The sequence below is a fragment of the Vigna radiata genome, chromosome 8, assembly GCF_000741045.1.
Source record: "Vigna radiata var. radiata cultivar VC1973A chromosome 8, Vradiata_ver6, whole genome shotgun sequence".
NCBI classification, from domain to species: domain Eukaryota; kingdom Viridiplantae; phylum Streptophyta; class Magnoliopsida; order Fabales; family Fabaceae; genus Vigna; species Vigna radiata.
Genome location: NC_028358.1, coordinates 36,147,190 through 36,160,428, shown reverse-complemented (window position 1 = coordinate 36,160,428; position 13,239 = coordinate 36,147,190). Strand labels below are relative to the sequence as shown.

Below are 13,239 nucleotides of genomic sequence, written 5' to 3'. Positions count from 1 at the left end.
GCTAGTGTATGCTCTCTAGGAAGTTTTGTATTTTATATATACTTTTTTTCAGCTTAGTTTCGAACCTAATATTTATCCTATTTCTAGGATCTAATGACTTTGTATTTTAAGTTTCATCCACAAACTTGATGCTGTTAGTGATTTTGCTCTAATGTTCGTCTTTCTATTCCTTTATGCCATTATATATTATGCAAAATAACCACTCCAATTGATTACTTTTCCGTGATAGTAAATATTTTTAACATGAGTTTCATATTCTTTGGCAGTTCAACACCCTCAAATTACAGAGTTCTTCTTTACCCTCTAGTTTCTGTGCTGGGTTTTATTTTTAACACTGTACACCGTGTGAATGCCATTAGGGTAAAGCATATTGGTCAAGGAAACATTTTCTTTAAACCAAGTTAGTTGTAGGACTAAGAGTAAGTAACATAAGAATAAGCTTTTACATAGTTGCCTCAGTATTTTTTGGTTTTATTTTTTATTTTGGAGCTTCTTGGTTCATTGTAATTATATCACTGAACTTGGAAAGGCCTCAATTCAATACTTGTTTTGATATTTCTACTCATGTCAAAGGGATCTTCTCTAATCTGCAATAATGTTGAACTTCACTCACAAACATATGCTGAGAATCAAATTTCTATCATCCCATATTACACTAAAAGATCTACACTACCATTTTTGTACACTTGTTATTTTATCGTTTCCAATGGATGCCACCTTTTCCACAAACAGTAACCCTCTACAGGTAGGCTCTTTAAACCTGGTGCCTGATAATTCCATAGTTCTTAAGTGAAATGCATCAACAATTCCTTCAAATATAATTGATTTTCTAACAGGTTAACAATATAGAGGAGAAACTAATAAATTGAACACAAATCGGAAGATATTTATGAGCTGCAGAGATCCTAGGGTTTTATGCAGACATTGATTCAGTTGAAATTAAACAACCAAAAGGAAAGTTACCTCCTATAAGACACAGAGAAAGCTCCGATAAGAGCAAGAGATGCAGCTCACGATTCGCACCCAACCGGACGACAACACCGCACACAGGCGACGCTCCCCTCCCTTGAAACGCATAAAATAATTGGGCTTCCTTTCCAAAAGAAGATCCACATGGAATTGCTTTCTGCACCCCCATGGTTTCTTATTAATATTCCATGGGCTTTGTAAAAATAAAAAATACCCTTAGTTTCTGCCATCTCCTTCTACGTGTTTTATATAATAAATTACTTTTGGATTGTAAAATCCATATTTTTCTTTTTGCAAAAATATGACTTTCATATAAGTAAAAGACACTCTTGAATTCTACAATGTAAAGTATCTCTTCAATCACACAATTAAAAACCTCCAATTTTTACTTTTTAATAAGTCAAACAATAGAAGCTTTATTAATAATACAAATAAACAACAGATAATAGAAAACACTTTTCAATATCAACAACTGAAAACAAAACTAAACCAAACATATATTCGTGTTATTTTCGTTATAATAAAAATTATTAAATTAATTATTATTATTATTATAATAAAATTAAATATAAATAATTTTTATAATTTTGATCCTTCTTACACGTGTCTTTCCACTTTTTGCATGTACTGATCTGCTCTTTCATTTATTTAACTGTTTTTAACAATCTCTCAAAAATAAAAACAACAAAATCTTTTTGTTTGAGTTTTATTTGGTTATTGTCCTTTATATATTTATTAAAAGTTGATTTGAAATACTTTCAAATATTAGTTAAGGTTTAATTAATAATATATTATTATCTTTTTTATAGATTTATTATAAAAATGAAATTACTAACTAAACCTCAAAGAGACAAACTTATTTTAAGAGAGTAAGGCCATAACTCATAATCATCCATTTACTTTCAAATATTCAAATATGTAATATAAATTCACGTTTAAGATTTGAATTTGACATCATCGAGCTAAAATTTGACTTTAGCTCTTTGATCTAATTGATAAAAAAAAACTTTTTAATAGTGAGTACATTGTGTCCTGAACTGTATGCTACATGGAAATTTAATAGCACTACAAATTATGTCTACGTAATGTGACGGGTGCTTGAAAGATAGATTTGATTTTTATTCTATCTCATTTAGACATTTCATCGAGCATTTCAAGGGTCTTAATGAATGATAATAATGCATGAGTATGATTGAGTTTTCTTGCTTCAAAGTACAAAAACATTTATCTTTATATAGAATGGTCCAATAAATGGTAGTTGTAGGTTCATTGTGCTAAACTAGCATTTCCTTGCCACCGTTCATAGTAGGGAAAAATATTACTGGACATCAAATGCTTTTTAACATCCAGAGAGGTCGAGAAAAAGGAGATAATAATATTAGGCATTGATGGAGTGTTTGATTTAGAAAGTTGTGTATGTACCAGTTCTCTCTCTATAGTGTCACTTCTTCCCAAGTGTAGAGCCTTTGTTTCTAGACCCATATGTAGGCCAAAGGTTGCACATTGTGTCATATTCCACTGGAATCATCTGACATGGAGCAAACTATGCAATTTAAGGGCTATAAGCATATGGGTTCTGCAGGTAATGAATCCTATCATTTTTCTTGCAATTAGTAAACTTTCCAACTTTAGGGTTTCAACGATGGTTGTTGGAGAATGGTGAAACAAAGCAAAAGCAATAGTCAACAGATTATATACTGATTGAGGAATTAGAATTCACTCAACTAAAGGTCACATGCCACCACATGACTCCCTTAGTACGACTCAGTAACTCAAATTCATGGTTTAAGAACATCATTATCAACTATATGAGTTATTTAAAATTTCATGGAATAGATTTACCAAAACTGTGACACCTCTATTCACCTGATTTATCTTAGTTGGAGTCCATGAAATTAAATAGCGCGACTATAATAATATGTTTTAAGAATTTATTTTGATTTTTAATTTCAAAACCTGTTATCTTTCTAGACGATACTGCAGGTATATTTTAGACAAATAATATTTTTTATCAACAGGGAAATAATCTTATTTAAGTTGAATATAAATATTGTTGACATATAGCTTTTTACTTTTGGGAAACATTAGTACAATTTGTGGCCAAGCTTTATATGCATTACAATTGTACAACTTTTGTATACAAATATCTCTTTACTGTCACATTTAATGAACACAATGAAATTTTTATAGAGTATTTTCAATTTAACATTTTTCGGAAAGAGCTATACATTATTAATAATATATAATTAAATTTTAAAAAAGCTTTAAAACATATATTATTATCATTCATACTTGCAAAATTGATAATACTTTCTTTTATTTCACGCCTTGCAAAAAACTAATTAAATGATCGTTGTTGAAGTACTTAAAATATATTCCACTAGAATACGTTCAAATAATAATAATGAATGGTGTGCCCTTTCATGAAAATTAATAATACATTTTCCAATACACTGTATTATGTAAATTTTATATATACGATAGACATAATGCATTATATATAAATGATATAAAAGTTAAATGGCATGCTAGTGTGGATCTTTAGAAAAAAGCGAGATAACTTTGAAGGGTGTAACAGAAAAGGTAAGATTACACTAATGATGATATTTAAGGAGAAACAACCCCACAAGAATACGACACTAACTCTTCTAATTGTTCTATTTTTAGCCTTTGCATGCCATAAGCTTCCGGAGCTCTACTAAATTCTCCAGCTTTTCAATTTCTTTTTATCTTAACCTTTTTCTTCTATAGTGCAAAAATGTTTATCCCCTTTCTCCAAAAGAAACACAAAACTGGGAATATTAAATAATTGGATCAGAACCAAAACTACTGTCTATTATTTTTTTCCTCCCACTTTGGCCTTTTTCACGGGTTTGCCACTAGTTTTCTTAAACTTTCGCTTATCACCACTTCGTTGTTCTGAAGTTTCATGAGGATTCACGTCTTCAAACTCCACTGGCTTTATTATAAGCCCAGGTTTCTTCACCACCTGCATATGTAACACTATACTTACACAAGGGCTACAAAAGATAGACTCATCTTACAGTATTTTTCCTAAATAGTACCACCCAATAAACAAAGTTCTTTCCTTTAAACAAAATCTACATATTATTTTCAATTACTTTAAACAAAAGTTTCCACAAAGGAAAAAGTCAAGAATATTAATGAAGTACTTACTTCGGGTCGGTTAAGAGGACCAATTGCAGTTGCTGGATTAAATTCAGGTCCGATGGGCACACGCATGCTCTGTTCAAACACCTCTTTGGAAGTAAACGGGAAAGGCAGTGATTTAGTATGCAGTTTTTCCGCCTGCCATGTCCAAAAGGAACCCACATAATAATACGTACAAAACTGGTCAGCATATACTTGAGCACAAGATGAAGTAGAAGTGAAAAGTTTACTACAACTAATAATAATGATAATACGTATTCATAACATTACTGTTCATACAAGTAAAAATGAGTAATATTATATGACAATCCAAATAACTCCACAAATTTCTAATATGAATATGAATTGTTGCATGCATTGAAAAAAATACGACTGGTTCAAAACCTTATATATGATCACACTAACCTTCTTATCTATCTTTTCAGATATAATCACATTTTTAAGTTGAGCATCCTTCCTCCTTTTGAGTGCCTCTGCCCTTTTTTTATGGGCATCTTCATGTTTTTTCAGTATCCAAGATGGTAAACCTTTCTTTTCCTGTACATTTATATGTGTCCATTGGCCCCAACCAGGAAGTAACAAAGGCTTCTCTGGCTCAGGATTTTCTTCCTCGAGGATCTCCTGCTTGTCCTTTTCAAAATCTCCTTCTACATCATCCCCTGCAAAAGCATGCCGAATGAGCTCCTCTTGAGAAGGAAGTTCATAAGACGCTTTAGAAACAGAAGACAGAATTCCATCCACCATCTGTCCTTCACTATCAGTGTCACTATCCTCTCCAATTTCCTTTTCAGCATCCTAATATATTAAAAGGATCAAATATAAGGCTAAACCAATTACATGCTTTATACTTGTAACAAAATCGAAAGAGCTTATATTTTTTTATTTTGCCTAACTTTGGAAAATATATTTCTTAAATGGAAAATATATTTCTTTAACAAAAGAAACCAATTAAAAAAAGAAGAAAAGAAAATTATATATATATATATATATATATATTAAAAGCATTCGAACCTTTTTCCACTGATCTGACACAAATATGGAAACTTCGGATGTAGTTTTTGGCCCAGGATTTTCAATAATATCATCAATGGTCTGGGAACAAAAAATGTATTAAATGTATCATCCATTGAGAAAGACATCAAAATAAGAAAAAAAACAAAATAAAATTTCCATCACCTTCAACAAAGATTCCTTGTGAGTATCCATGTCTTCTTCAATTACAACCGAATCCTTGTTATGCAAAAGATGACTTCCCATACTCTCTATGTTGTCACTTTTGTCAATTTCCAAGTCATCCTCACTGCCACCGTAGCTATTATATGATTTTACTTTAACACTGGTATCAGATATTTGAGCTTTGGCCGGTCCAAATACTCTTCGGCCATTAGCTTTTGGATCTTCTAAGCCATTAGAATTATCCAATTTCTTCAAGGAATCTTCATATTCTTGGAAAGCAAGGTTAGCTTCTTCAACAACTCCCTCTCTTCTTTTCTCCAATCCACGCCTCTACATCATACCAGATCAAAGGAAGACCACAAATCAATACGAAAAACTACAATTTTCAATCTCTATATTGAATACTAAAGAGAATATATAGAAATAAAATTAACATAAAGCAAAGATAATGCAATTCATTCAACAAGATAATTCACATTAAAATAATTGAGTATTTATTCACAGTATTAAGAACAGGAATAACAATTACACAAAAATTTCTTTAAGAAAGAAGGAAAGGGAAGAGGGCATGAATGGGTGGTTACCATAAAAGGCAAAGAAAGCAATCCTGATTTAGGAACTTCATCCTCTTCCTCCAACACTTTCATGGTTTTATCTCTAGCTTTTCCTAAAAGCTTGTAAGCCCTCTCCTGATCAGAACCGGCAGAGTTTTCATCTTCATCCTCGTCACTCGTATCTTCACTGCTGCTATCCTTCATAGAGTGCATTTTTCTAGTCAATTCAGCATGTCTTTGATGTTGTTTAGCTATAGCCACACGTGTTCCTTCATCTTGGCTATTTAAGCCACGTTGTATAATACGCTTAGCCCATCGATTCTGGTTTTTGTGTTTTAGAGTCATGCGTTCCTGTACCAAGTTGAAATTTAGTTAGAAAGGGATTGATAGAAACAATTTTCTTGTACTAATTCTGAAGATACATTAAATCTTGGTAGACTACATTTGTTAAGAAATATATCTTGAGCTATTATTTCTTCAGCAATAATGATATACCTCGGCCCTTTCACGCTCTCGTTTCATGGCATGTTCTTTAGTCGCTTGGGGGTCCATTTGTATCTGAGCAGCTTCTACTTTTAACCTATCTTTCTTCAGCAAACGATGAAATGTTCTGGACTTGATCTTTTTAATATGCTTTGCCTTCATTTCATGACGAAAAAGAAGACTCCGCATTTTAGCAATTCGATTTTGCCTATCCTTCTCATCGTCAATAGACACCTATCAAACATAATAAACCACATAAAACAATTGATAAGGCGCAACACATCAGTAATTTCTTTACATATGCATTAAAAACATGGGTTAAGAAGACTATTCAGTAAACAGACTTTCAAAACTATAATCGAATGCTCATTTTATTCTTTTACTCCAAGAGGCACACATGGAAACATTGTATGGGACTTAGAAGTTCAAACTAAAATTGGGATAACATCACTCAAGCTAAGACTTAGGATTCTGTCTACCTCCATGTAGCTGCCAAAATCATAAGTGTTATTACAGCTTATGTAGTGTGTGCTTAGAAGGAACCCATTATTATTTTTTGGTAAAAGTGATACATGTTTGGAATCTTACAAAATGAGTTGTTAATCTATTCCCCCAAGTTATTAGATTTTTCAACATGGTATAGTAAGAAGGTGAAGTAATAGGAATATTGAATTTGGTGAGTTTGATAAAAATTGAGAAGTTATTGTTGACTTTTACGAACAAGCCTGATCAAATCTACAGTAGGGAGAGTCATAATAATTGTGGGACTGAACAAGAAGTTGCTCCTTTTTCCAAAATCTATTGTGCACCTCCAACATATATATAAATCCAACCTTATATAAGCACACCATTGAAATAAATACCCTTGTCACCTTTACCCACACAAATAAATCAGTACAGTCACGAAAAAATGTCATTAAAGTTCTCCCTCGATCATGCCAGCTAGTTTGAGCTAACCTTTTCATCTTAGTAGGTAGAAGGAAAATATTTTGGGAAGAAAAAAATCTAATTTGAAGAATAAAAAATGTATATACAAGCACTTTAGTTTAATAAACAAATTTGAGTTTGACTATTTGAAAATAAAATGCTTTGATGTATGCCAACCACAACTGAGTCACCTTCACCAATGTCTAGTCAAGACATTTCCACATTAATGTCATACTCAGAAAAGGATCATACACAAAAAATGAAAATAAAAAGGGAATCAGAAAAAAGGAAAGTTCAATCAAATTCTGAATTTCATGATGAGCTACTACTAGTAATGTCAAATTCAATTATTAACAATGTTAATAGAATTCATACCTTGTTCATTTCAAGAAGCTTAGAACCATCATTTTTATGGGCATCCGTTACTTCATTGTCATAAACTAGTGCAACTATTTTCTTCTCAAATTCAGTTCTGGGTTCAAATTCAGAAGCTATTGCTCCTACAGTTGAAAATCCTAGATTCACATCTTCATCAAAGAAAACAGTTGGAGTCTCTCTATTTCTCTGAATAATATGCTGCCACTTGCTGACATCTTTCTTTGATATTTCATAGGCTACTGTCCTCTCTACCTGTGCTTGAACTGCTTTTGAAAGTGGCGCATGAACAATTCTACCGTGCTTCATAATTTGAAGTTGTCTCTTCCGAAGTTTTCCATAAGTAGCCTTTTCACTAAGAGGATTCAGTAGGTCTTCTATGCTGATGCGTGCATTACCTTCCCCAACATCACGACTAGGATTATATTCAAATCCTGGATATAGCTTTGGGATAACAAAGTCATTCATCGTCTTCTTTTTCTTCCTATCCTCTGCATTTTGATTATTAAGGTGTAAAACATATCGTTACAACAGAAAGATAGAAAAAAATAGCAGGATTCTCCCTATGTAACATTAATGTAAACAAATTGGTCCAGTATTCCTCCTACATACTGCCAAAAATTAAAGTATATGTAGCACAAACACTACATGGACACGGCAACACTTATAATCTCCAAAATGTTGGACAAAGAAACACATATATACATACATACATATATTAAACATCATTACAATTATTTAAATTGAAACATTTAAAATCATTTATAAAAAAGTTTGTCAAATATAATTATGTGAACCTAATATAAAAGTAAATCTAATCTTTTACGTAAAGTCCAACAAGAGAAAAAAGGATCTAATCTCACCTTCAAAAGCCTCACTAGGCATACCAGTAATTGCTTGTATCATCCTTGCATGCCTCCCATCATCTTCTTCTCCACAATCATCACTTTGAACATTTTCATCCCTCTTTGTCCCAATGTAATCATTGTCCCCACTTTCATCATCTGATTGCACATTCTCATCCTAAAAATACCAGTGAAGACATGAATGAAAATTATATAATACAAACAGGATAAGTTAAATTTAACTTTAAAAATTAATGAACCAATCCAACCCAAATGTAATATTCCAAATGTATTTGAATATAAATCAGAGATGTGATATTTCGTAAGGCATTATAAAGATCATCACAGGTTACACATGAAATTTTGTGTTCTTTTCGTCTTTATAATACTAGTAAGTTGAATACAGACTCGTTTGGTGTAATACAAGGTGTTGCAAGTCTCAAATGCTTTCTCCATTAGACCTTGCATGTCACATGTATTTGGTTTGTTAGATGTATTAAAAAGTTTCTAAAATTTGCGTTGGCCAATACTAAACGAGGATTGCAGACATTGCAAGAAAGAATGCAAACACAAAACTAGGAAGGGATGATAAGCCACAAAGGGGAGCATAACCCTTCTAGTTACCACATTGAGAGGCCTGTTTCACATTCCATTGCATGCACGCCATTGGAGGGAAGAAAAAAGCAAAAAGTTGAAATTAGAAGCAATGGGTTCCAACACTTTCCATCCTCATCCAATTTTTATTTTTTAATAAGTCAAACAATGGATTTTAAACACATTCAATTCCATTCCCCTCTCTTTCATCTCCTTTCATCAATTCAAAGGTGCCCTTAATTAAATCAAACTTTAATAATAAAAAAACACAACAGATAATAGAAAACAGTTTTCAATATCAACCATTGAAAACGAAACTAAACCAAACGTGCCCTAATATGATAAACATTTAAGCAAGTTAACCACACGAATAATATGAAAAGTTTGACATTCCTGTTGAAAAATATCAAGAAAAGAGAAACCTCAATTTCTTCAGAAAGGTCGTCATTAACGGAAACAAGGTCGTAACGCTTATTTTTCCTAGACTCTTCCTCGGCCCTCTCTTCCTCATATTCGTAAAGATCGTTGTCAGCATCAGAACTGGCCCTGTCTAAGGGAGTTGTTGTTGGGTTCAAATGGTCAATCTGCTTTTGCAAAGAAGATGGCAAACGAGGGCCTCTCTTATGCCGTTGTAAGTTTTGTTTCTTCTTCTTCGACTTCTGATTTTTCCGGTTACCTCCTTCCATCTCTTTAAGCTTCATGGTTGCTGCAACGTCTCAATTTTAGAAGTCACAAAAATAGGCAAAATTTAAAATTTCCTCGAGTCGAAAATAAATTGAAAATTTTATTACAAGAACTTATTACAAATTTAAATAAGCGTATCAAGTACTAAAGAAATATATATATATATATATATATATATATATATATATATATATATATATATATATATATATCAGATTTTTCCAACAGCCCTCCCCATTTTTTTTATACAATTTTAGTCTAACTTCTAATTATCATGAAAATCAACTCATACTTATTTCAAATCTATTATAACCTTTAATATTATGTGCAACTATTCAAAATCAAAATAGCCCAAGCATAGTAACAGTTCATACATACTAACTTTATCCAAGAATTCCCAAAACCATTCATATAAGTTCTAACCACCAGAACCATTAAGCTACGTTAACATATTCCAATCTTAATATATATCCAACTAACTTATTTTTAATGCTAAGAAAATATAATTTTGCTAACAGGATTAATTACTAACTAATAAGCCTATTTTCCTGTTCAACTTTTTATGATTCCAACTATCTATTTCTATCCATTTTCAAACGATTCTGGAAGCATTCAATACAACACGTCAAACATACTATAAACTTCCTTAACTCATACAATTATTTTCTGCACACCACAAAGCCCCTACACTAATATCCAAACCAACCAACTTAATATTTCTAGTTCCAAACGCATAAAACCCAAAAATCAAAATTCAAGAGATACCCTTAGTGCATAACTTTTCTGATATTGATAAAGACACTTATATTCACAAACTATCACATTCCTCTTTTTATTTAACAGAAACAATACTTCTATGTCATTCCCATTTCACACAAACCCACGAGGAAACTTTAATTCAAGGAAAATACATCCTGCAACATATTTTAACAATCAATTCAAAACTGAAATAGTTCTCCTTACCTTTTTCGATTTCCCCTTTACGGCAACGCTCGGTTCAAATTTCATGTATCTCATTCTCCCGCCCCTGCGTTCACTCTCTACCTCCCAAACTCGTCCTCTCAGTCACTCACCACCGATCTCGCTCGCATTTGGTACTTTCCGTCGCACAGCTCTCTCTCTCTCTCACGCCCATGCCCTAGCACCCTTAGTCTAGGGTTTTCGATAAAAAGAAAGGAGGATAGAGGAATGACGTGAAAAAGAAAATAAGGTACCCTGCACCTCCAATTTGAGATACAATAGACGTCCTGCAGCTTCAGCTCTGGCTTTGTATCCAACACCCACAATCTTGAGAAAGCGAAAAAATTTGGCCTCCGTCAATTCCAGAGCAAATAAGTTGCCTAAAATTATCAGGGAACGAAAATTGTTGCATTTGTTTTGAAGAAGAATGTTACGTATACAGTAACAAGATATTTCAGAATGATATTTCTGGAATGATGTTTTTAGAAACATGATGTTTTTTTATGTCTCGTTGAACCAATCATCATAGTTTTGCATATGCAATTATGTGAACTACTAAGTAGCCTCTTTGTCATTCTAATGGCCATTACAATTGTGTACTAAATGTAGTTACTTCGTAATATATCCTAGACATTATTCATTGCTTTTCTTAAACTCATTTTCCTCCTGTTAAGGTGCTTCTAAACCGAAGGAAAGAGTTCCAGTGGTAAAGGCTTTCCCTGTTCTTGAGGGTTGGGGCAACTAGGTATGTAAAACTCCATGCTAGTGTATGCTCTCTAGGAAGTTTTGTATTTTATATATACTTTTTTTCAGCTTAGTTTCGAACCTAATATTTATCCTATTTCTAGGATCTAATGACTTTGTATTTTAAGTTTCATCCACAAACTTGATGCTGTTAGTGATTTTGCTCTAATGTCCATCTTTCTATACCTTTATGCCATTATATATTATGCAAAATAACCACTCCAATTGATTACTTTTCCATGATAGTAAATATTTTTAACATGAGTTTCATATTCTTTGGCAGTCCAACACCCTCAAATTACAGAGTTCTTCTTTACCCTCTAGTTTCTGTGCTGGGTTTTATTTTTAACACTGTACACCGTGTGAATGCCATTAGGGTAAAAAGCATATTGGTCAAGGAAACATTTTCTTTAAACCAAGTTAGTTGTAGGACTAAGAGTAAAATAAGCATAAGCTTTTTTACATAGTTGCTTAAGTATTTTTTGGTTTTATTTTTTATTTTGGAGCTTATTGGTTCATTGTGATTATATCACTTAACTTGGAAAGGCCTCAACTCAATACTTGTTTTGATATTCCTACTCATGTCAAAGGGATCTTCTCTAATCTGCAATAATGTTGAATTTCACTCACAAACATATGCTGAGAATCAAATTTCTATTATCCCATATTACACTAAAAGATCTACACTACCATTTTTGTACACTTGTTATTTTATCGTTTCCAATGGATGCCACCTTTTCCACAAACAGTAGCCCTCTACAGGTAGGATCTTTAAACCTGGTGCCTGATAATTCCATAGTTCTTTAAGTGAAATGCATCAACAATTCCTTCAAATATAATTGATTTTCTAACAGGTGAACAATGTAGAGGAGAAACTAATAAATTGAACACAAATCGGAAGATATTTATGAGCTGCAGAGATCCTAGGGTTTTATGCAGACATTGATTCAGTTGAAATTAAACAACCAAAAGGAAAGTTACCTCCTATAAGACACAGAGAAAGCTCCGATGAGAGCAAGAGATGCAGCTCACGATTCGCACCCAACCGGACGACAACACCGCACACAGGCGACGCTCCCCTCCCTTGAAACTCATAAAATAATTGGGCTTCCCTTTCCAAAAGAAGATCCACATGGTATTTCTTTCTGCACCCCCATGGTTTCTTATTAATATTCCATGGGCTTTGTAAAAATAAAAAATTCCCTTTCCACCTCCTTCTACGTGTTATATATAATAAATTACTTTTGGATTGTAAAATCCATATTTTTTTTTTTGCAAAAATATGACTTTCATATAAGTAAAAGACACTCTTGAATTCTACAATGTAAAATGTCTCTTCAATTACACAATTAAAAAGCTTTTCCTATGACAAAAATGGATTTAAAATTGAGGAATCCAATTTTTTTTTTATTTTAAAAAATAAATTTTAAATCACACAATATGAAGTAAAAAAAAAAAATTCAGAATGCAAAATTTGGAAGTAAAATAAGTTTCCAAATTGCAAAAATAGTTCTAAATTATGCAAGCCGATTTTTTTTTTTCATATAAAAAATGGTTTTTAGATTACATAATTTAAAAGTCATTTTTTATAAATTAGAAGAGCAAAGTGAGAATATTTATTAAAGTTATAAGGGATTGGTTTGGGTATAATAATGTTTACTTGCTACCTGTTCAGTCTAAAAAAATATATCCAATTATCTATATTTTTTAATGTTAAATAAAATTATATAAAAAGAAATCTTTGATGTATAAACTTA

The 13,239-nt window shown here is 32.2% G+C and overlaps 1 protein-coding gene across 9 annotated transcripts; it reads right to left on the bottom strand.

Moving 5' to 3' along the window:
• Positions 1 to 3,509: 3,509 nt before the first annotated feature.
• LOC106772095 (uncharacterized protein C57A7.06) lies at positions 3,510 to 12,629 on the bottom strand. Of its 9 annotated transcripts, none has more exons than XM_022785370.1 (12): positions 12,464 to 12,629; positions 10,993 to 11,118; positions 9,517 to 9,809; positions 8,519 to 8,678; positions 7,656 to 8,146; positions 6,366 to 6,587; positions 5,901 to 6,221; positions 5,317 to 5,646; positions 5,152 to 5,232; positions 4,546 to 4,935; positions 4,147 to 4,278; positions 3,510 to 3,958 (listed from the first exon to the last, which is right to left on the bottom strand). In XM_022785370.1, exons 3-12 carry the CDS (start codon positions 9,793 to 9,795, stop codon positions 3,806 to 3,808), a joined length of 2,559 nt encoding a protein of 852 aa, XP_022641091.1. In that variant the 5' UTR covers positions 9,796 to 9,809; positions 10,993 to 11,118; positions 12,464 to 12,629; the 3' UTR covers positions 3,510 to 3,805. The 9 variants fall into 9 exon arrangements, with proteins under 9 accessions (XP_022641091.1, XP_014513744.1, XP_022641090.1 ...); XM_014658258.2 differs by having other exon boundaries at positions 9,517 to 9,800; XM_022785369.1 differs by having other exon boundaries at positions 10,742 to 11,118; positions 12,464 to 12,606.
• Positions 12,630 to 13,239: the final 610 nt, after the last annotated feature.